Genomic DNA, 24681 nt, shown 5'->3' with positions numbered 1-24681 from the left:
ATTTCAATTATACAGTGTAGGGTTACCAACTATGATCACCATCTTATACATTAGATGCTCAGACCTTATTCTTCTATGAATTTGACTTTTTTAAGAGTCCACATATCAGTGATACCATGCAGTATTCTTACCTAGTTGTTCCTTTATCTTGGCAATTGTGAATAATGCTGCAAGGAACATGGGAGTGCAGATACCGCTTTAATATCCTGTTTTCATTCCCTTTCAATATATGCACAGAAGTGCAGTTGCTGGATCATATAGTAGTTCTTTAAAATGTTTTAAGAAACTCCATGATGTTTTTCATGGTGGTGGCACCAGTTTACATCACCACCAACAGTGTACAAGGGTTCTTTTTTCTCCACTCTTGCCAACACTTACCTCTTGTATTTTTGGTAATAGCCATTCTAACAAGTGTGAGGTGATATCCCACTGTGGTTTTTTGGTTTGTTTTGTTTTTTAAATCCTTACCCGAGGATATTTTTCCATTTATCTTCAGACGGAGTGGGAGGGAGGGAGAGAGAGAGACATCAATGTGAGAGAGACACATCGATTGGTTGCCTCCCCCACGATGCCGACCAGGGCCGGGAACAAACCGCAACCAAGGCACATGCCCTTGACCAGAACCGAACCCATGACTCTTTGGTCCGAGGGCTGACACTCCAGTCGCTGAGCCAAACTGGCCAGGGCCCTCACTGTAGTTTTGATTTACATTTCCTTGATGATTTGCAATATTGAGCACCTTTTTATGTACCTGTTAGCCATTTGTATATCTTTGGAAAAAATGTCTACCCATTTTTAAACTAGATTGTTTGGTTTTTGTTATTGAGTTGTACAAGTTCTTTATATATTTGGGCTATTAATTCCTTATCAGATATATGATTTGCAAATATTTTCTCCCATTTCATAGTTGGCCTTTTCATTTTATTGTTTTTATTGTGGTGCAGTAACTTTATTAGGGTGCAGTAGCTTTGCTAGTTTAATATAGTCCCACGTGTTTACTTTTGCTTTTGTTGCCTTTGCTTTTGGTGTCAAATCAAAAAAAATCAAGACCAATGTCAAGTAGCTCATCCTCCTTTTCTTCTGGGAGTTTAATGGTTTCAGGTTTTATATTCCAGTCTTTAGTCCATTTTGAGTTGATTTTTGTGTATAGTGTAAGATAGTGGTCAAGTTTCAGTCTTTTGCATGTGGCTCTCCAGGTTTCCCAACACCATATATTGAAGAGGCTATACTTTCCCATTGTGTGTTCTTGGCTCCTTATTCAGAAGTTAATTGGCTATATATGCATAGGTTTATTCCTGGTCTAACTATTCTGTTCTATTGACCTGTGTGTTTATTTCTATGCCAATACTATACTGTTTAGATTACTATACTTTTGTAATATAGTTTGAAATTAGGAAGTAAGATGCCTCCAGCTTTGTTTTTTCTCTACATTGCTTTACATTTTGGGGTTTTATGTGGTTCCATATCAATTTTAAGACTATGTGTTGTATTTCTAGGATTATTTGTCCTATTTCTGTGGAAGATGCCATTGGAATTTTGATAGAGGTTGAATTGAATCTGTAGATGGTTGTGGGTAGTATGAACATTTTCACGTTACCTCTTCCTATTCATGAGCACAGAGTATCTTTCCATTTATTGGTGTCTTCATTTACTTTCATCAATATGTTAAAGTTTTCAGTGTACAGTTTTTTCACCTCATTGGTTTAATTATGCTTAGATATTTTATTCTTTTTTGAAGTAATTGTAAATGGGATTGCTTTCATAATTTCTCTTTTGTTGTTCATTCTTACTGGAGGATATTTTTGCTATTAATTTTTATTTTTTATTATTTATTTATTTATTTCCATTAATTTTTAGATAGAGAAAAAAGGAAGGGGGCAGAGAGAGAGCAAGAGAGAAGCATCATTCATTGTGAGGGAAACACATCAATTGGTTACCTCCCACACAACCCCGACCAGGGCCAGGGATCAAACCTTCAACCCAGGTACATGCCCTTGACTGGGAATCAAACCTGGGACCCTTCAGTCCAAGGGCTGATGCTCTAATCACTGAGCAAAACCGGCTGGGGAAAATTTCTCTTTCTTATAGTTCATTATTAAAGTATAGAACTACAACTGACTTTTATGTATTGACTTTATATTCCTGCAACTTTATTGGATTATTTATTAGTTCTGACAGTTTTTTGTAAATTCTTTAGGTTTTTCTGTATATAATAATCATGTCATCTGAAAATAGAAACAGTTTACTTCTTCCTTTCCATTTGTATGTTTTTGTTTTTTTTCTGGCCTAATTGTTCTGGTTTGGACTTCTAATACAGTACTATGTTTAATAAAAGTGTTAGATGAAATGTTCTGTAGATGTCTGTTAAGTCCATTTGATCTAATGTGTAGTTTAAGCCCAATGTTTCCTTATTGATTTTTGTCTGCATGGTCTATCCATCAATGAAAGTAGGGTATTGAAGTTCCCTGCCATTACTATATTGCTATTTTTCCCTTCAAGTTTGTTAATATTTACTTTATATATTTAGGTACTCCTGTATATTTTTTACATAATTTACAAATGTTATGTCTTCTTGTTTGATTGACCCCTTTATCATTATATAATGACGTTCTTGGTCTTAATATATTTTTTTCTGATCTAAGTATAGTTACCCCACTTTCTTTTTGTTTCCATTTCTATGGAATGAATTCTTTTTAAAGAATACTTTATTGCCCTGGCCGGTTAGCTCAGTGGTTAGAGCATTGGCCTGCATACCAATGAGTCTCAGGTTCCATTCCAGTCAAGGGCACATACCTCAGTTGCAGTTCATTCCCAGCCCTGGTCAGGTTTGTGTGGGAGGCAATCAGTCAATGTGTCCCTCTTTTGTCGATGTTTCTGTCTCTGTCCCTCTCTTTCCCTTTCTCCCACTCTATCTGAAGATAAATAGAAAAATATCTGTGGGTGAGGATTTTTTAAAAAAATATTTAATTGATTTTTTTTTTTTTAAGAGAGAGGGGAAGGGAAAGGGAGAGAAAGAGGGAAACATCAGTGTGAGAATGCAACATTCATTGGATGCCTCCTGCACACCCCTACAGGGGATCGAGCCCACAAACCGGGCATGTGCCCTTGACCGGAAATTGAACGCACGGGTCAACGCCCAACCGAGTCACACTGGCCAGGGCACATAAAATGTTTTTTTATATCGCTTTACTTTCAGTCCGTGTGTGTCCTTAAGACTGCAGTCTCTTTAGGCAGTATATAGTTGAGTCTTATTCTTCCTCCCTCATTTGGTTTTTTTGTTGTTGTTGTTGCTAAACCTCACCCGAGGATATTTTTCCATTGATTTTTAGATAGAATGAAAGGGAGGGAGGGAGAGAGAGAAACATCAATGTGAGAGAGACACATCCATTGGTTGCCTCCTGCTTGATACCCAACCAGTGCCAGTGATTGAACCTGGAACCCAGGGACATGTCCTTGACCTGGAATTGAACCCACAACCCCTTGGTCTGTGGGCCAGTGTTCTAACCACTGAGCAAAACCAGATAGCCAGAGCCTTCCTCTCTCATTTAATTGGAGAATTTAGTCTATCTATATTAAAAGTAATTATTGATGGGTATGGATCTACTATTTTCATTTGTTAATTATCTTCTAGCTGCTGTTAGTTCTTTTGTGCCTTCTTCTTTTGCTCTCTTTTTTTGTGATTTGATGATTTTCTGAAGTGGTATGCTTAGATTTCTTTCTCTTTCTCTTTTTGGTTTTTATATATATATTTTTTTTTTATCCTCACCCGAGGACATTTTTCCACCTTTTGTTCAGATAGAGTAGAAGGAAGAGAGAGAGAGAGAAACATCAACGTGAAAGGGACACATCGAGTGGCTGCCACCCACACGACCCAACCAGGGCCGGGGACAAACTGCAACTGAGGTACGTGCCCTTAGCGGGAACCGAACCCGGGTCTCTCTGAACCGCAGGCCGAAGCTCTAACCGCTGAGCCAAACTGGCCAGGGCTCTTTTTGGTTTTTACTATAGATTTTTGTTTTGTGGATACCATGAATCTTACAGAAAGCCTCTTTAATAGTCTATGTTAAGCTGATAAGAACTTAACTCCAAACACATACATAAAACTTTACATTTTTACTTTTGCCTCCTCAGTTTTACATTTTTGATGTCACAATTTACTTCTATTTTTGTATCCATTAACAAATTATTGTAGTTATAGTTGTTTTAATACTTTTGTCTTTTAACTATTGTACTAGAATTGTAAGTGATTTACCCACTACCATTACGTTAGAGTATTATTAAAGTTAACTATGTATTTAACTTTATCAGTAAGATTTAAACTTTCATATGCTTTTCTGTTACCAATTAGTGTCCTTTCATTTCAACCTGAAGAAGTCCCTTTAACATTTCTTATAGGGCCAGTCTAGTGAAGATGAACTTCTTCAGCTTTTGCTTATATGGAAAACTATCTCTTCTTTAGTTGTGATGGGCAACTTTACCAGGAAGAGTGTTCTTTGCTTGGCAATTTTTTCTTTCAGCACTTTGAATATATCATGCCATTCCTTTCTGGCCTGTAAACTTTTTCTGATTGTGTAAGTGGGGTTCCCTTGTATATAACAAGTTGTTTTCCTCTTGCTGCTTTTGGGTTCTCTCCTTGTCTTTAAATTTAATTATAATGTATCACAGTGTGGGTCTCTTTGGATTAATTGTATTTGGAACTTGCTGGGCTTCCTTGATCTGGATGTCTGTTTTTTTCCTCAAATCAGGGAAGTTTTCAGCCATTATTTCTTCAAATAAGCTTTGTGCCTCTCATTCTCTTCTCCTTTAGGACAACTATAATGCATATGTTTGTTTGCTTGATGGTTCCATTAGTTTCTTAAGCCATCTTCACTCTTTTTTATTCTTTTTTTATGTTTGCTTCTCTAATTGGATGAAATCCACTGCCTTCTTTTTGAGTTCACTGATCCTTTCTTCTACTTGATTTCATCAGCTGTTGAACTCCTCTACTGAATTTTTTCAGTTCAACTATTGTATTCTTCACTTTGTGATTTCTGTTTGGTATGTTCTGTCTCTTTGTTGAAGTTATCACTGTGTTCATGCATTATTCTCCTGACTTTGGTGAGCATCTTTATTATGTTTATTTGAACTCTTTCTTTGTCAAGTAAATCACTTATCTCTTTAGGTGTTTCTCATTCAGGTGTCTCATGAGGGTCTGTTTCTGGAATTTAACTTGTTCTTTTGTTTGGAACATATTTCCCTGTTTCTTCATTTTTCTTGACTTTCTGTGTTGGTTTCTGTGCATTAGATAAAACAGCTGCTTTTCCAAGTCATGATGGGGAGTGGTCTCAGGTAGGATATGTATTTTAGCAGTCATCCTGGCCTGAGCTCCTTGTTGTCTTTTCAACTTTTGTGATTGTCCAAAGAGCCTTTTTTGCTGTAAATGGCTCTCAGTTGCTGAGGGTGGGCCAAGACCTGTCAGTATCCCAAAGAGGAAGATCTCAGTCAGTACCTAGAGGTAGGCTCCTTGGAAGATGGGCCCTCAGGCAGCAACTGGAAAAGTATGTTGTTGGGGCCCTTCCAGGGAGAAACTGGGACGTGAGCTTTTTTGCCTGCTTTATCAGCACTGGGCCTGGATATATAGCTGCAAGGGATTGCTCCTGTGCCCATTAAGAACTTCATTTGCCACAGTCCTGTTGGACTCATGACTGCATGAGTTGGCTGTCAGAGCTATATAATCCAGGGGCCTGCCCCTGGGGTAGCAGCTTCAAAACTTGCGTGCCAGACATGTGTACAAGCTCCTTCCAAGAAGATACTGGCAATTTGAAGCAGGCTCAAGGGAGATGGCAGAGGATCATCTGTCTGCTTCCCTGGTCTCTGGAGAGGATCACAGTTTACCCCTAGATGCTGCTTTATTAGAAACCTGACCCTCAGGCAACAGCTTTGAAAATATGAAAATAGGCTGCTTTCAGGAAATGACTGGAAGATGGGCTTCTTTTCCTGTGGCTTCTTTGCTGAGTCCTATGGGTAGCCATGGTGCATCCTCAGAAGCCTGTTAAGAACTATTTGTTTGCTATAGTTTTGTGGATCTCATGGATGCAAGCTCTGTTGGTTTTCAGAGCTAGGTATTTTGGGGGCTCATCCCTCAGGTGGGAGTCTTAAAAGTTGGAGCACTAGATGTGAGGTCCAAATCTTTTACTCCTCAAGGAGAAACTGGGAGTCAGGAGTTCCCTCCCACTGTATGGCTTTGTGCTGGGTGTATCATGGGAGGAGCCTCCTTTATTGCCATCTTGGACTTGAAATTATACAAATACAAACTTAATCATAATGTTTACTTTAGAAGGATTTATAATTGATATCTTTAAAAAGTATGAGCATTTTTATCTGTAATACTTTCAACAGTAAAGATATATCAAACAATAAAGTAGGAGCATTTTTCAAAATTAGTAAAGTTTCTTTAAAAATCATAAATTGGAGCCCAGCTGGAGTGGCTCCATGGATTGAACATTGCCCCATGGACTGAGAGGTCCCAATTTGACTACTGGTCAGGGTACATGCCTGGGTTGTGGGCTCAATCCCCAGGAGGGGATGTGCAGGAGACGGTCGATCAGTGTCTCTCTATTTCACATTGATGTTTCTATCTCTCCCTTCCTGTCTCTCTAAAGAATCAATTGATTTAAAAAGTATATATTAAAAAAATAAAAATTAAATCATAAATTAGAAAATGTAAGGTTGTGTTAAAATTTTGTTTTACTTGACTTGAATATGTCATTTTTCAAATAACCCATTGCTACTTATTGACCGCTGCTGATCATGGCAGTTTATTCTGGAATTTGGAATTAATATTAGTATTGATGCATAGAAATAAAAATTTTTTTGTTTTTAATCCTCACCTGAGGACATTTTTGCATTTTTCTTCAGATAGAGCAGGAGGGAGAGAGAGAAACATCGATGTGAGAGAGACACATCGAGTGGTTGCCACCCACAAGACCCCAACCAGGGCCGGGGTTGTGCCTGCATCCAAGGCATGTGCCCTTAGTGGGAACTGAACCCGGGACTCTCCGGTCCAGGGGCTGATGTTCTAACTGCTGAGCTAAACCAGCCAGGGCAAGAGAAAAACTTTAATGTTATTTCAAAACTACCAATGTGTATGATTATCATGGTTAGTCAAGACCTAAAAAAAAAAAATACTCTCACTGATAGTTACAAAAATAAATCATTTTATGGCAAAATAGAAGTTACTGAAAAGCCAAAAACCTCAATCAAATGATACCTTAGTAATATTTCTAGTTACTAAGCTGAGCACTTAAATCTCTTATATAATATACCTTGATATTCACACGACTAGAGGAAAGCTAAATAGACATAATCTAAAGTTATGTTTCTGTTGAACACTCTGCTTTTATTGAAACATTAATATGCCTAGTGTTCTGGTGATTTACAACATTTATACAAAATTATAAAACTTCATTGTGAAAAACTGACTAAAAATTTAAAAGATTCTGCATTGTGTATCCCTTGTCATAGTAGTTATTTCTACTCATTTGTTAGATATTACCAATGCGAAAAATACAATTGGATCGCTATTCTCTATTATTCAGAAGTTTTTTAAATTCAACTACTTTGAAAATTACTAAAATGCTGGGTAAATATCAGCAATTCTAAAATTAACTAAACATATAGAGATCTTAGAACATGTACCATGATTTGCAAATATACCAGTCAGGGGAAAACCTGATAAGGAATTTTTATACTGGAATGAAGATTGACTTGGTTGACTCTAAGAGTGTGTGATTTTATTTAACAAAGTGTATTGAGCATCTACTATGTACCACTTTTTCTACAGGAATCAGAATTAACCAGATTACAAGCCAAATTTTCTGGACATGAAAGGGAAGAAGACATCAAGTTTCTACCAGCCTCATTTACAGCTCCAATAAAAAATATGCCTGGCACTCAAGATTCAAAATTTGCTAAACATGCTCACACAACTTTTTTCAAGTGTAGTAAACTACGTCGCTCTATTAGTGCTAGTGACCTTAGTTTCAGAACTCGTAGTGAAGAAGATCTTTCTGAAGAATTACTACAGGACTTAAAAAAAATGCAATTAGGACAACCTTCAACATTAGACGAAAGTCAGAAGGATCTGACTTATACCAAGTCAGACTCATTTAAACCTCTCACATATGACCTAGAAGATGACAGTTCTGAGAATAATGACTTTAGTACTCTTAGTGGAATGCTAAGATACATAAACAAAGAAGTGAGACTATTTAAAAAGTCTTCTATGCAAACAGGTGCTGATTTAACTCAGGTATGTATTTCATACATTAGGAGTTATAATAATTTGTCTCCTTTGAATATAATTTTACGTGCAGAAAATCCATATATTTAAATGAAGCATGCCATTAGATGATGTAAACAAATATTGAAAGTACAAAAAAAAATTAAGTTTGGAATGCTTTTACAACAGAAAAGTGGAGTTGAAAATGTGGCTTTGAAAAGTAACTTTTTTTTTTCTTTATTGATTATAGAGAGAGAGGAAGTGAGAGGGAGAGAGAAATAGAAACATCAATGAGAGAGAACATTGATTGGCCGCCTCCTGCATGCCCCCCACTGGGGATCAGGCCCACAACCTGGGCATGTGCCCTGACCAGGAATCGAACCCAGATCTCTCAGTCCATGGGGTAGCGCTCAATCCACTGATCCACACCAGCCAGTCAGGAAAGTATTTTTAACTCTAGAATATTGGTAAAGGTTCTTGGCACTCAAAAATTAGTTTCTTTCTAGACTTCCTGGAAACCATTCTAGTAAAAATTAAGTAACCTTTGTTTTGGTCATAAACTTCCACAGTGGCTCAGAATATCTCATTGACACATGATTTATCTACTCTCATTATTCTTTGAACATGTACTGAATGGGCAACTGTATCTCTAATATACTCAACATTGTTTATAAGCATTTAATCTATCATTTGCATATGGAAATAAATAATCTCTTCCCGCCCTGGCCGGTTTGGCTCAGTGGGCAGAGCGTCCGCCTGCGGTCTGGAGAGACCCGGGTTCGGTCCCCCCTAAGGGCATGTACCTCGGTTGCAGTTTGTCCCCGGCCCTGGTTGGTCGTGCGGGTGGCAGCCACTCGATGTGTCCCTTTCACATCGATGTTTCCCTCTCTCTCTCCCTCCCACTCTGTCTGTACAAAAAATGGAAAAATGTCCTCGGATGAGGATTAAAAAAAAAATAATAATAATAATCTCTTCCCATTTGCCTCATTTTCAAACACATAAAAATAGGTTTGGTGACCTAAACATTTTTAAAAGTGTTTTTAGAATGGATTCAAGACAAACACTGTTGGAGCTTCTTTTCATTTCTCCATATCATTCCTCACAGTAAAAAAAAAAAAAGCTTAACTTACTATTTATAAGTAGAAAACTATATAAATTTAACAATATTGTGGGTAAAACAGATATAGTATAATAAGAAAATGGTATAATAAACAAGATAATCTTCTATAAAGCCTTTATAAAATTTGTTTTCATCTAGCCTTTAGAATTGTGTTTACTGTATATCATTTACTCAGCCATTTGTTTCATTTAAAATTTACTGAGCAAATAACTATATAATCTGGCACTGGGATTATAGAAGTAAACAAAAATGACCAAGAACCTGTCCAAACAGGTTCCCTGTCCCCATTTTAGTGGGGAGACCATCCACAAACAAGTAAATACACATATATTTTAATGCCAGGTGAAAATAAGAGATATGAAAAAAAGTTGATAAGAGGATACAGTGTGACAGGAGGACTATTTTAGATAGAGTGGTTAGATTGGCCTCACGAGAAGCTGACATTTGATCAGAGTCCTGTAGGGAGTAAGGAAGTAAATATCTCACTAGAGGAAGAGCATTGAAGGAAAGGGAACAACAGGTACTTAAATGCTGAGGTAGTAGCATGCCTCATGTTCAAAAAACAACTAGGATGTGTGTGGCTGGTTTGGTGAAACAAGAAGAATAGTAGGTGATAAGGTAAGAGATAATTCTGTGGGGTGTCCTAGGGATCTCATAGTTCCTATAAGAAGTTCAGTTTTTATTTAAAGTATGATGGGAAGCTATTGGAAGGTTCTGCTTAGGGACCTGATGTGATTTGCTTTATGTTTTTAAAGGATCTCTCTGGCTGCTTTATGCCAAAAAATAAATAATGGATGATCAAGAGACAAAGGCAGAGACCATCTGGGAGGCTACTTGTAGCAATCCAGGCAAGGGATGATTTTGGAGTGGCAGGAGGATAAATGTAGAGCTGTTAAGAATGGTTCAATTTCTGGATATATTTTGAAGGTAGAACCAGCAGAATTTGATGTAGGTTTTGAGTATCTGAGCATTTACTGAGATGGGGAATACTAAGAGATGAGCAGATTTGGAGGCATAGAGAGAATCAAGAGTTTGATTTTAGATACATTAAATTTGAGATTTCTATTAGGTGTCTAAGTGGAAATGACAAATATGTGATTAGTTTGAGAGTAAAGTTATAATTTTGTTTGTTTTTTAAAGTATGGGGGTGACATTAAAAAATTATATTGATTTCAAGTGTACAATTCTGTAATATATCATCTGTATATTTCATTGTATGCTCACCACCCAAAGCTAAATCTTTTGTCACTATATATTTGAACCCCCTTTACTACTTTCCCTCTCCTAATCATCATATTGTTGTCTGTGTCTGTAAGTTTTTGTTTGTTTCTTTGGATTTGCTTGTTCATTTGTTGATTTCAGTTTTATATCCCACATATGAGTGAAATCATATGGTTCTTGACTTTTTATGTGTCTTATTTCACTTAGCATGATATTCTCAGGATCCTTCCATGTTGTTGCAAATGGCAGTATTTCATCTTTTTTTTTTTTTTTATCCTCACCCGAGGACATTTTTCCATTTTTTGTACAGACAGAGTGGGAGGGAGAGAGAGGAAGTGAGAGAGAGGGAAACATCGATGTGAAAGGGACACATCGAGTGGCTGCCACCCGCACGACCAACCAGGGCCGGGGACAAACTGCAACCGAGGTACATGCCCTTAGCGGGAACCGAACCCGGGTCTCTCCAGACCGCAGGCGGACGCTCCAACTGCTGAGCCAAACTGGCCAGGGCTCATCTTTTCTTATGGCTGAGTAGTATGCCATTATATAATATGTACCACATCTTCTTTATCCAAACATCTATTGAAGGACAGTTTGGTTGTTTCCATGTCTTGGCCACTGTGAATAATGCTGCACTGAACATAGGGATATGTATGTCTTTATGAATAAATGTTTTCAAATTTTTCAGGTAGATACCCAGAAGAGGGATTCCTGAGTCATATAGTAACTCTATTTATAATTTTCTGAGGAACCTCCATACTGTTTTCCACAGTGGCTGTTCCAGTGTACATTCCCACCAGCAGTGAATGAGGGTTCTTTTTGTACACAACTTCTCCAACACTTGTTATTTCTTGTCTCCTTGGTAATAGCGATTCTAACAGGTGTGAGGTGGTATCTCATTGTGGTTTTGATTTGCATTTCCCTAATAGCTAGTGAAGTTGAGCATCTTTTCATATATCTGCTGGCCATTTGTGAGTTTTCTTGGGATAAATGTCTGTACAGGTCCTCTGTCTTGTTCCTGTTCTTAAGGGAAATGTTTTTAGTTTTTTCCCATTGAGTATGATGTTGGCTGTTGGTTTTTTATATATGGCCTTTATTATGTCGAAATATGATCCCCCTATTCCCACAGGGCTGAGCATTTTTATCAGAAATGGGTGCTGGATTTTGTTGAATGCTTTTTCAGCATCTATTGATACGATCATGTGGTTTTTATCTTTCATTTTGTTTATGTAGTATATCGCATTTATTGATTTCTGAATATTGTACCATCCTTGCATCCCTGGATTAATCCCACTTGGTCATGATGAATAATTTTTTAATGTATTGCTGGATCCGATTTGCTAATATTTTGTTAAGGATTTTGACATCTATGTTCATCAGGGATATTAGCCTGAATTTTCTTTCTTTGTAGTGTCTTCATCTGGTTTTGGAATTAGAATTATGCTAGCCTCATAAAACGAGTTTGGAAGTCTTCCTTCTTCTTGGATTTTTTGGAATAGTTTGAGGAGAATGGGTGTTAGTTCTTCTTTAATGTTTGGTAAAACACCCCTGTGAAGCCGTCCAGGCCCGGGCCTTTGTTTTCTGGGATTTGCTTGATTACATCTTCAGTTTCCTTAGCTGTTATTGGTTTGTTCAAGTTTTCTGTCTCTTCCTGGTTCAGTTTTGGGAAAATCTGAAGCAGGAGCCAAAACAGGCCAGTCCTATGGTAAAGCCAATGGAAACAGCTTGGGTAGTCACAAATGTTGGGTGGGGCAGGGTCTTGGAATCACCAGGGTGGGGCAAACAATGTGAGCCAGGTTGCTGGGGTCCCAGATATGGCGCCTGTCTGCCAGCCTCATTGGGGAAGAGCTCACAAAAGGAACAAAGGCCTCCACCAGCAAGTCTGTCTGGGAGAAAGCTGCCTCTCCAGCTCTTTCATCCAATGCCAAACAACTCAGTTCTTCTTATGTTTCTAGTGCCTTTCAAGCTGCCTCCCGCCATGCTGGAGCTCAGAGGGAGCAAGTCCGAGTAAGTCCATGTGTGGGCTCTTTAGGACAACTGCCTGGGGCTCCACAACCTCAGCCTTCCTCAGCCTCAGTTCCTGCTGATTTTTATAGCCAGAAGTCATGGGGACTTCTCTTCCTGGCACTGGAACCCTGAGCTGAGTGCCTGGTGTGGGAGGGGGACCCCTCACTCCTCAGGAAGGACCTTCAAAGCCAAGGTACTCTCCTGATTTTTATCTGCCACTCGTGAGTATGGGACCAGCCCATTCACTCCTCCGCCCCTCCTACCAGTCTCGATGTGGCTTCTTCTTTGATTGCGTAGTTGTAGGACTTCATTCAGCTCTATTTCAGGTGGTTCTGAAGGATATTTGTTTTGTAGTATAGTTGTAATTTTGATGTGGTTGTGGGAGCAGGTGAGTACCACATTTACCTACCTGCCATCTTGACCGGAAGTCTTATTGCCATTTTTGTTCATTATGGTTATGTTTCTCTTCCTGTTTCTTCTAATTATAGCAGTCTTTTTAACATTTCTTTCAGTGCTGGTTTGGTGTTAATATATTCCCTTAGCCCTGTTTTGTCTGGGAAGCTCTTTGTTTCACCTTCTATTTTGTTTTTTTGTTTTTTTATCCTCACCCAAGGACATCTTCGTTTTTTTGCCTAGATAGAGTGGGAGGGAGAGAGAGAGAGAGAGAAATATTGATGTGAAAGGGACACAGCGAGTGGTTGCCACCCACACAACCCAACCAGGGCCGGGGACAAACTGCAACGGAGGAATATGCCCTTAGCGGGAACCAAACCTGGGTCTCTCTGGACCATAGGCCGATGCTCCAACTGCTGAGCCAAACCGGCCAGGGCTCACCTTCTATTTTGAATGATAGCCTTCTATTTTGAATGGATAGAGTAGTCTTGGATTCAGATCCTTATTTTTCATTACCTTGATTACTTCATGTCATTCCCTTCTGGCCTATAGTGTTTCTGTTGAGAAGTCAGCTGATAGCCTTATGGGGGTTCCTTTGTAGGTACCTGTTGCTTATCTCTTGCTGCCTTTAGGATTCTCTCTTTGCCTTTAATTTTTGGCATTTTAATTACTATGTGTCTTGGTGTGGGCCTGTTTGGGTTCTTCTTGGGGCTCTCTGTGCTTCTTGTACTTGTATGCCTTTTTCCTTCACCAGGTTAGGGAAGTTTTCTGTCACTATTTCTTCAAATATATTCTCTGACCCTTGCTCATTTTCTTCTTCTTCTGGAACTCCTATAACACGGATGTTGTTGTGTCTCATGTTGTCCCACAGTTCTCTTAAGCTGTCTTTCTGTTTTTTAATTGTTTTTTCTTTTTGGTTCTTTCATTTTGATGTTTTTCTACCCTGTCTTCTAATTCACTGATCCGATCCTCAGCTTCCTCTACTCTGCTGGTTATTCCTTCCAATGTGTTCTTTATTTCTGCTATGTCATTCTTCATTTCTACTTCGTGGTTTTTCATTTCAAATTGATTGATTTTCAATGTTTCTATGCCTTTACTCATGCTGTTGAGCTCCTTACTCATGTGTTGAGCTTCCTCATTATCATTACTCTGAACTCTACCTCTGATAACTTGCTTAATTGCATTTTAATTCTTCTGTAGAATTCTCTGGTTCTTTCATTTGGGATTTGCTTCTTTGTTTCAATGGGGTTTTTGAAATTTTTCTTGTGGGTGTTGGTGCTCCGCTGCTTATAGCTCCCTTTAGTCTTAGGACATTGAGGCCACACTGCTTCCCGCCACACAGGCCAGACGACTGGACCTCAGAAGCCATGGTGGTGTCACTCTACAAAGTGACCTGGCCAAGCATGGGTCAGGGTGCTGGAGCCCGTGGGGCTGAGGTGGATACTTGCCTCCCACCACCCCTGGCCCCACCAGCCCAAGTTTGTTAGATTCTCTTGCACTGCTCTGGCTTCATGGATCTTTGGGGCAGTAGGAAATGCCCTGTATTTCCTGGGAAAGTCTCCTCTGTTTGGGAAGTCTCCACTGTGACCATGTTGCCTCCATGGGGGACTGTGGTGGGTGATGGGCTTCTGAGTTAGTCAGATCACAGTGCTAACCTCTGCAACCAGATGCTGCTGACCAGGCTGCACAGTAGGTGTTCCACATGCCTTTGATGGGTAGGGGCATGGTGAGCTGGGAGAGGCTGGCGGGTGCATTTGTGGCTTTGTTCTCCTCCCAGTAATGGCACCTGGCAAACCTCAGCTGCCTCACCTCATCATCTCTGCCCCTGTCACTGGGATTAGCTACAGCCTGCCACTCAGGAAAAAATGCTTCTGTCTCCCCAGTTCTCAGGGCTGCAGATAATGTACTCTGTAGCTCAACATGTACTGCTATAGCTTCTTCTGGGGCCCACTGCTCACACTGGTAGGTGAGGGGAGGCAACCAGGCTCCGTGGCTTTTTTTCTGCCTGACAGTGGTGACCACCAGGCAGCTGTGGCCACATCTCTGCACTTTGTCTTCACTCCAATCACTAGGTTTAGCTGCAGAATGTGCTGACCGCTCAGGCAGGAATGCTCGCAGCATCTCTTTGCTTCTTGGAGTTGCAGGGAGTGCTGATTCTCCCCCTCTCCCCAGCGAGACCTGCAGTAAGCTCTGGGCTGCATCTGTGGCACTCATCTGTGCTCTTCTTCCTCCCACTGCCCCCCCCCACTCTGATTCACCCACCTTTAGATGTCTCAGACATGTTTGTGTGTTGAACAGGGAGTCCTTTGGTGAATTATAGCTGTTCAATCTGTTGTAATGTCAAGGGGAGAGACCAGGGGAACTTCTCACACTGTCATTCTTCTGACATTACCTTGTTTTACTTTGAAGTTATAAATATAGATAGCATAAGCATATAGGTGGTAGTTAAAGCCATAATGCTGGATTAAATCAAGGGAATTAGTGGAGGTAGAAAAAAAGTCCCAAACCAAGCCTAATTTATAAAGCTAAATTGCTTTTAGTGTTCAAGAAGCTAAGGATCCATTAAAGCTAACTGAGAAGTAAAGCAAGATAGGAGAAAAATTAGGAGAACATAATATCCCATAAGCCAAGTGAAAAATGTGTTTTAAGTAGGAAGGTGAGATCAACAGTGTCAAATTTGCTTAAATAAAGTAAGGACTGATCATTGATATCATATTTGGTATTATGGAAACTGTTGATGCCTTTATAGGAGTGGCTTCAGAGTAATAGCAGGAATAAAAGCCTGAAAAGAGTGCGATCAGCAGGGAATGGGAGAATAAATGGAAATACCAAGAATAGACAACTCTTTTGACATGGAGTAGAACAAGAGAAACGAGGGGGGTGGTGTTATGGGAGAATTTTGTTTTTTTGTTTTTTTTTAGGATAAAAAATAAACCAGTGTGTGTTTTTTATATCCTCACCTGAGGATATGATTGTATTGATTTTCTAGAAAGAGGAAGGGAGAGGGAGAGAAACTTTGATGTGAGGGTGAAACATTGATCAGTTGCCTCCCACACGCACCCCAATTGGGGATCAAACCCACAACTTAGGTATGTGCCATGTCCGGGAATTGAACCTGCAACCTTTTAGTGTACAAGCCAGTGCTCCAACCAACTGAGCCACACTGGACAACAATAAACCAGCATTTTAATTTTTATTTTTTTAAACCTTACCCAAGGACATTTTTTTATATTTTGTTCAGATAGAGTGGGAGGGAGGAAGAGGAGAGAGAGAGAGAGAGAGAGAGAAAGATCGATGTGAAAGGCACACATCGAGTGGTTGCCACCGGCATGACACAACCAGGGCCGGGAACAAATTTCAACTGAGGTACATGCCCCTAGCGGGAACCGAACCCACGTCTCTCCAGACCACAGGTCGACACTCTAACCGCTGAGCCAAATCGGCCAGGGCTAAACCAGCATTTTATAGATTAGTGGGAATGATGCAGTGGACAGGGAAACTGGCAATTCAAGACAGAGTGGAAGGAGTAAAATCCTTAAGGTAGGCTGAAGAATATATGATCCAGTAGAGAAGAAGCAGAATTGGCAGTTCATTCACTGCAGTGGGAAAGAAGGCAGAATATATGGGTACAGAAACACATGGAGTGGAATATTTGGTGGGAGGGAAGAGATTTCTTTACTGACTATCTTTATTTTATTAGTGAAATAAGAAGAGTATCATCTAAGGCAGGGTGAGGTGCGGGAAGTTTAAGAACAAGGAAGATATATGAAATATTTATCTCAGAGAGTGGTGAAATATAAATGGACTAGGGAAATCTAGTAAGCTTTTCTGTCAAATAGTTTTGTTCTGTGGAACAGCCCTGCAGAATACAAGATATCTGACATCTTTTTGTCCCTATTATATGCCAGCAACAGGATGTCTCTTCCTCCCCATTACAGTGACAATCAAAAAGTACTCTTAGCCCTGGCCGGTTTGGCTCAGTGGTTAGAGCGTCGGCCTGCGGTCTCAAGAGACCCGGGTTCGGTTCCAGCTAAGGGTGCATACCTCGGTTGCAGTTTGTTCCCGGTCCTGGTTAGTCGTGCGGGTGGCAGCCATTCAATGTGTCCCTTTCACGTAGATGTTTCTCTCTCTCTCCCTCCCACTCTATCTGAACAAAAAAATGGAAAAATGTCCTCAGGTGAGGATAAAAAAAAAAAGGAGTCCCTTTGTTTCTGACTCCTGTAGAGAGTAAAACCAGCTGGCTGAGTCAATAGCATTTAACTCATCAGCTGATTTGTGTAAAGGACCCTTAAAGTCATTACTGTAAGCAATGGAAAGGCCAGGGGGCGTTGTTGGGCAGTACTTAAGGCATCAATTGGCCTTAATTGAGTCCTGCTCCAGAGAATGCAGTCTTAAAATCCACTGGTACCACAGAACATAGAAATTGGTATGTGAGAAGTATTTAATAAGTAATAGCTCCCTTTCCTCTGTTGCAGCCCAAATACTAAATTTCCTAACAGTTAACTATGTTGGCAGTTTTATTCACAGTAAAGCCTCTAACACAACAGTATTCTGCTTTCAGACTCTGACAAAAGCTTCAGAACTCACAAAACATTACACGCACACACAATTTTTGTTGTTAATCCTCACTTGAGGATATTTTCCCATTGATTTTTAGACGGAATGGAAGTGGGGAAGAGGGAAGAGACAGAGAGAGAAACATCAATGTTAGAGAGACACAGCAATTAGTTGCCTCCCACATGGCCATGACTGGAGCTGGGAATTGAACTTGCAACCCTGGTATGTGCCTTGCCTAGGAATGGAACCCTTGACTGGGAATCGAATTTAGACCTTCAGTCTAACTGCTGAGCGAGACCAGCAAGGGCACATGCATAAAATTTTGAACGCAATTTTAAGAAATTCATAGGCTTAAGTAAAAAACTTTTGTTTTAGATTAGAGCAATGTAAGTGTTGTGAATACTGATTGATTAGCCAATTTGTAGTTTATTAGGAAGTTATAAGAAGTATTCTTTATACCCCTGGCCGGTTTGGCTAAGCAGTTAGAGCGTTGGCCTGCAGACCAGAGAGACCCGGGTTCAGTTCCCACTATGGGCACGTACCTCGGTTGCAGATTGTCCCCAGCCCTGGTTGGGGTCGTGTGGGTGGCAGCCACTCAATTGGTCTCTCACATCGATGTTTCTCTCTCTTCCTTCCTCTCTATCTAAAGATGAATGCACAAAAGTCCTGGGTGAGGAATTAAAAAAAAAAAAAAAAAAGTATTCTTTATATCCATCTTATTTCCAAAAAGGAAAAGTAGTTTACAAAATATAGTCTGGTCCGGTCAAGATGGCAGCATAGGTAAATGCGTTATCACGTCCTCCCACAAACACATCAAAGTTACGACTAAACTACAGAATAACCATCATTCAAAACCACCTGAAATCAAGCTGAATGGAAGTCTTACAACTACAAAATTAAAGAAGCAGCCACATTGAGACTGGTAGGAGGGGCGGAGGCACGATGGGCTGGTCCCACACCTACATGGGGTTGATAAAAATCAGGAGGATACCTCGGCTGGGAAGGTCCTCCCTGAGGACTGAGGGGTCCCCGTCTCACACCAGGCGCCTTGCTCGGTTCCAGTGCCAGGAAGAGAATCCCCATCACTTCTGGCTGTAAAAACCATCGGGAACTGAGACTCAGGGAGGCTCAGGCAGCTGGAGCTCTAGGCAGCTCCTCTTAAAGGGCCCACGCTTGGACTTGTTTGCTCTAAGCTCAGAGGGGAAGCAGCTTGAGGGGCGCCAGAGACATACAGGGAAGAACTGAGCTGTTTGGCATTGGAGCGAGGGCTGGAGAGGTGGCTTTCTCCTGGACAGACTTGCTGTCAGAGGCCTTTGTTCCTTTGGTGAGCCCTTTCTTGTGACAGCAGACAGCCGCCATATCTGGGACTCCAGCAACCTGGCTCACACTGTTTTCCTGGCCCTGGTGATTCCCTGAGGCCATGCCCCATTCAGCTTTTAGGCCCACTCAAGCTGTTGCCAGTTGCTTTACCATAGGATTGGCTTGTCTTGGATCCTGCTTCAGGTTTTCCTGAATTCTTTCAAACAGGCAGCATCTGATCTCAGCTAGCCCCATACCTCTCATTAAGTAATACATAGAAACAAACACAGGGAGGCAGATAAAATGAGGAGACAAAGAAACAGGTCCCAAATGAAAGAGCAGAACAAAACTTCAGGAAAAGAACTAAGCAAAATGGAGATAAGCAACCTAACAGATGCATTGTTCAAAATACTGCTTATAAGGATGCTCAGTGAACTTAGTGAGGGCCTCAAGAGCAAAAAAAAGGACCAGTCAGAAATGAAGGAGGCACTAACTGAAATAAAGAATAATTTACACAGATTGAATAGGAGAGTAGATAAAGCCAAGAAGCAAACCATTGATTTGGAATATAAGGAAGCAAAATACACCCAATCAGAACAACAAAAAGAAAAAAAGAATCCAAAAAAATGAGGATAGTGTAAGGAGCCTGTGGGACAACTTCAAGCGTGCTAACATTCACATCTTGGGGGTGTCAGAAGGAGAAGAGAACAAGAAATCAAAAACCTTTTGATTTATAATGGCAGAAAACTTCCCTAACGTGGTGAAGGAAACAGACATAGGAGTCCAGGAAGCACAGACAGTCCCAAACAAGATGGACCCTAAGAGGCCCACACCAACACATCCTCATCAAAATGCAAAAGGTTCCAGACAAAGAATCTTAAAAGCAGCAAGAGAAAAGCAGTTAGTTACCTACAAGGGAGCTCCCATTAGACCATCAGCTGATTTCTCAAAAGAAACTGCAGGCCAGAAGGGAGTGGCAAGAAATATTTAGAGTGATGAAAAGCAAGAACCTACAACCAAGATTACTCTATCCTGCAAAGCTGTCATTTAGAATCGATGGCCATATAAAGAGTTTCCCGGACAAGGAAAAGCTAAAGGAGTTCATCACCACCAAACCATTATTAAATGAAATCTTGAAGGGTCTTCTTGAAGAAAAAGATAAAAAATATGAACAAACAAAATGACAATGAATACATATCTATCGACAATTGAATCTACAAACAAAATGAATAGGCAGAACAGAAGCATTCTCATAGATACAGAGAACATTTTGTTGGTTACCAGGGGGGGGGTGGGGGAATGGATGAAAGAGGTGAAGGGATTAAGAAGTACAAATTGGTTGTTAGACTGACAAATTTCAAAGGCATGGGGGTATGGGGAATGGGAAGAGATAAATCAAAGAACTTCTATGCATATATGCACAACCAGTGGACACAGACAACAGTGTGGGGAAGGCAGGAGTGGCATGGGAGTGGGGAGGAGGGCGTCAATAGGGGGAAAATGAGGAACATCTGTAATACATTCAACAATTAAGATACATTTTAAAAAATAATAAATAAAATAAAAATCCTCAAAAACAAATATATATATGGTCTGTATACCATGCAATACAATGAAAAAATAATTGAAAAAATCATCTATAAGAAAAACAAAGATGGAAAAAAACAAGATGGGGCAGGAATGCAGGTAATACCTAGAAACATGGTAACATTTCCAAGTTCCTGGACAAAGTAAAGACCAAAGTATGACTAGTATTTGACCTGCATTTTTAGAATCTCCTGGGCCTTTTCCCCACTATTTTTGTACTTCTTTATTTTGTACTACTTCTTTGTGCAAACTTTTTCTCTTGTCTTTCTTTTTTCCTGCTCTATTTTTCTTTATTCTTTTCTATCTTTTCCATTGACTTTCTTCGAGTAGCCTTGTGTCTTTTTTTTTTTTTTAATCCTCATCTGAGGATATTTTTCTATTTATCTTCAGATAAAGTGTGAAGAGAGGGAGAGAAGGGGGGAGAGAGAGAGAGAAACATTGACGTGAGAGGGATACATCGACTGGTTGCCTCCCACATGACCCAGACCAGGGCCAGAGACCAATCGCAACCAAGGTATGTGCCCTTAACCTGCGAATCATTAGTCTGTGGGCCCACTCCCTACTGCTGAGCCAAACCAGCCAGAGCACCTTGTTGTGTCTTTCTTATCGTACCCTCTTTTGAACTGTGACACCAGTGGCTAAATATCCTATTTTTATTATGTCCCTGTTTTTGTTTTTTAAATCAATTTAGTTTAACCTTGCACTTCTTCCCCACCCCCCAACCGGAATTTTTTGCTTTTTACATTCATGTGATCCGTTATTTTTTCTGATTCATATTTTTCAATTAATGAAGTATTCCTCACTCTTGCTTTAAATTATGCTCTTGATTATTATAGTAGACTTTTAATGCTAGATCAGTATAAGAATATTTCATGTATTAATCTATTATTTTGCATTATTCCAGGGAGAAAATTTATAATTAAAGAAGATGTTGATGTGATGAAAATTGGATTTATGGCACTGTGCTGTGTTTCCTTATTATGTGTAGCACATACTTCATAGAAGCTGTTATTTTATTGCTTTTGAATAAATGTTATATTTCAGTCTTTTTAAAGAAAGTTCTTTCTTGTAAGCTTACTTACACTTTTTGTGAAAATTAATTCATTTTATTCATTATTTTTGGTTTACATTTGCTGCTTTTTTGTCTTTGTTTTTTTATGTAAAAATTATTGTTAAAATTCTTTACACTGAGTCATTTATATTTTTAATCAGAATACCATGGTATTATTTATTTTTCTAGTAATATTTTATTTTTTAAATAAATAATATAAATTTAGAAGTCATTCTGCCACAGGTTCATAACTGTACTAATATGACAGGCTTCTGCTGAGTGTTTGCCATGTTTCAGGCACTATTCAAGGCACTTTATATTTGTTAACTCATTTAATCCACATAACAATCATGTGAAGTAGATACTATTATGCCTGTTTTACAGGTGGAATTATTTAACATAATGACACAAGTATATGTTACAAAGAAATTGATTTGTTGTAAGCGTCAAGATATGGACATAGGGTTAGTGACTCCATTTACACATGGTTAGCTTTATGGTAAAATAAAAATAATGGAGCAAAATTAAGATGACATTTAAACATTAGAATGTACAAATCTCTCAAGAGTTCAGATGTCTTTAGATCAAATATTTAATTTGTAAGTAAATGTAAATGATCCTTAGAAAATAATATGGAGTTAATCTTTTCTAATAGTTAATCATTAAAGCCATTATTATGTTGACAGTACCATTTGAACAGCACTAATGCAGAATTTGGAATTATTTGTCAGGTGTGGAATAAAGTTTATCTTTTTACTGCACTAGTGACTTGTCCCTAAGAGTTAAGTCTTCTTAGCCAGAACCCTCATTTCCCTTTCCCCTATCTTTTTCTACCATGTACCTTGTGAGTTCTAAATTATAGACTAGTGAATTACTGAGTAGATTCACAATGTGCAGCTGACACCTTTATAAATTTATAGTTTCCCATCTGAATTGGACTCTACAATTTTTTAAAAATATTCACCCAAGCCGGACCGGTATGGCTCAGTGGTTGAGCGTTGACCCATGCACCAAGAGGTCGCCGGTTCGATTCCCAGTCAGGGCACATGCCCAGATTCTGGGCCCAATCCACACTGTGGGGCATGCAGGAGGTGGCCAGTCGATGTTCCCTTTCATCGATGTTTCTCTCTCTCTCCCTCTCCCTCTCTCTGTAAAATCAATAAAGAGCCCTGGCTGGTTTGGCTCAGCGGTTAGAGCATCGGCCCGTGGCCCAGAGAGTCCCGGGCTCGGTTCCCACTAAGTGCATGTACCTCGGTTGCAGTTTGTCCCCAGGCTCGGTTGGGGTTGTGCAGGTGCCAACCACTCTATGTGTCTCTCTCATGTCAATATTTCTCTCTTCCCCCCTCTCTCCTTCCCACTCTGTCTGAAGATAAATGCAAAAATGTTCTCGGGGGAAAATAAAAAAAAAAATCAATAAAGAAAAAAAATAAAAATACTCACCCAGTGATATGTTTTTATTGATTTTAGACCACCGGGAAAGGAGAGAGAAAGAGAAACATCAGTGTGAGAGAGAAACATCTATCGGTTGTCCCCCCCCCCCCCCACCAGCACATGTCCTAACTGGGGATCGAACCTGCAGCCTAGGTATATGCCCCTACTGGGAATCAAACGTGCAACTCTTTTGGTGTACAGAACAACACTCCAACCAACTGAGCCACCTGGCCACAGCTCAGTAATTTTTGACAAACCTTAACCTCTTCCTTTTAGCTTCCTTTCTCTTCCTCATTATAGGCATATTAATATTTATTATTTTCAAGCACCCCTTTACTGCATCTCCCACACTCTCAAGAGATCACCACCACATACTTTACAGGAGATCTTTGGGTCAAATCTCCCTCAATTTCCTTCACATTCCTAGACCTTCCTATGCCAGTGTGCATTCCTATTTTCTTCCTTCCTATTTCAGAAAGGCTTATTTTTCTACAAGGCTGCTTGTGCACTAAGTTGCATTCTTTCCCTTTGACTAGCCTAGGAATTTATTCTATTAAGTAATACACTTCTTATCCTATACCTTTCATCCCAGTCCTTTGACTGCTTCTGTTCATATAAACATGTTCAAATCCCTTACTTGGCCTAAAAAACACCGCCACCTAAAACCCCACCTTTATACCACCTACCCCTCAAGAAAATGCTGTCAACTTATAGTGCATACTTAATATTTTGTCTTTTCCACTTCTCACTGGATTCATATAGTTACAATAGGAATAGCCATTTATATGCTTTAATCCATTAACCTCTATAATCGCTGATTACTGTTGATTTACCTAGGATTAGATGCTTAATTTAGTAGGACCAGAGTCTTTTTAAAAGTCTTTTGAACTGGAACTGAAAAAAATAGATAGATAGATGATAGATAGATAGATATAGATATAGATAGATATCTCAAACTCCACCATCTCGTTGTGTGCCTGGACTGGAAAATGCAAGACTCCAAAGCTCTCAATAGTTATGTTTCCTACCGTGGAGCAAAGAAGCAATGCAACTAGCCTAGAAAAAGGAGGAGAGAAAATGGAGCAAAACTAAAGAGAGAAACAAGAAAAAGAATACTAATAATCCCTGGTTCTACACATTTATGAGACTCAGCCACACTACTGGCCTTGCATTCTGAGACACCACAGTATTCTTATAGTAAGCTGTTCACTTAAGCTAGTTCAAATTGGATTTCTGTCACTTGCAAGCAAAAAAGTCCTAACCAATGTACTTTGCCTTTCTTTTGCTAGCAAATTTCATAGAAAAACTTGTCTATGCTCCCTGTTTTACTCTACTTCCCTCTTAGTCCTTAACCTAAAATAATCTGACTTTTAATCCTATGCACCTTGTCCTATTTTTATTCTTCAATTTATTGTAGCATTTAACCTTGTTTCCCAGCTCTCCTTTGATATCTCTTTATTTGACTATACAACACTGCTAGTCCTTCCTGACTCTCCTTTTAAAAACAAAGAGCTAACCTTTACATAATGCTTACCATATGCTAGGCAGTATTGTAAACACTTTACAAATATTAATTTATTTAATCTTCCCAACCTTATGAGGAAATATCTTGCAAGGAGGTCATGCAACACAGCACTATAGTAGCACATGGTGTATAGTGTATTGAGGAAAAGCTTAACATGGAGAGTACACATACTCCCCAAACTTATTCTACAGTTTAGGTCAGTCAGTGCATGCACCATGGTCAAAGTTGCA

The 24681-nt window shown here is 39.6% G+C and overlaps 1 protein-coding gene across 1 annotated transcript in view; it reads left to right on the top strand.

The window, feature by feature from the left end:
- Positions 1-8371, top strand: part of CCDC18 (coiled-coil domain containing 18) — a 103779-nt gene extending 95408 nt beyond the window's left edge. Inside the window, exon 27 of the mRNA XM_036255662.1 lies at positions 7823-8371. Within this exon, the coding sequence (XP_036111555.1) occupies positions 7823-8371 (549 nt within the window). The remainder of the gene's footprint in view (positions 1-7822) is intronic.
- Positions 8372-24681: the final 16310 nt, after the last annotated feature.

This window comes from Molossus molossus, unplaced genomic scaffold (assembly GCF_014108415.1).
Source record: "Molossus molossus isolate mMolMol1 unplaced genomic scaffold, mMolMol1.p scaffold_m16_p_12, whole genome shotgun sequence".
In the NCBI taxonomy this organism is placed as follows: domain Eukaryota; kingdom Metazoa; phylum Chordata; class Mammalia; order Chiroptera; family Molossidae; genus Molossus; species Molossus molossus.
Note: the sequence above shows the minus strand (reverse complement) of the source record. Positions and strands in the feature narration are given on the sequence as shown.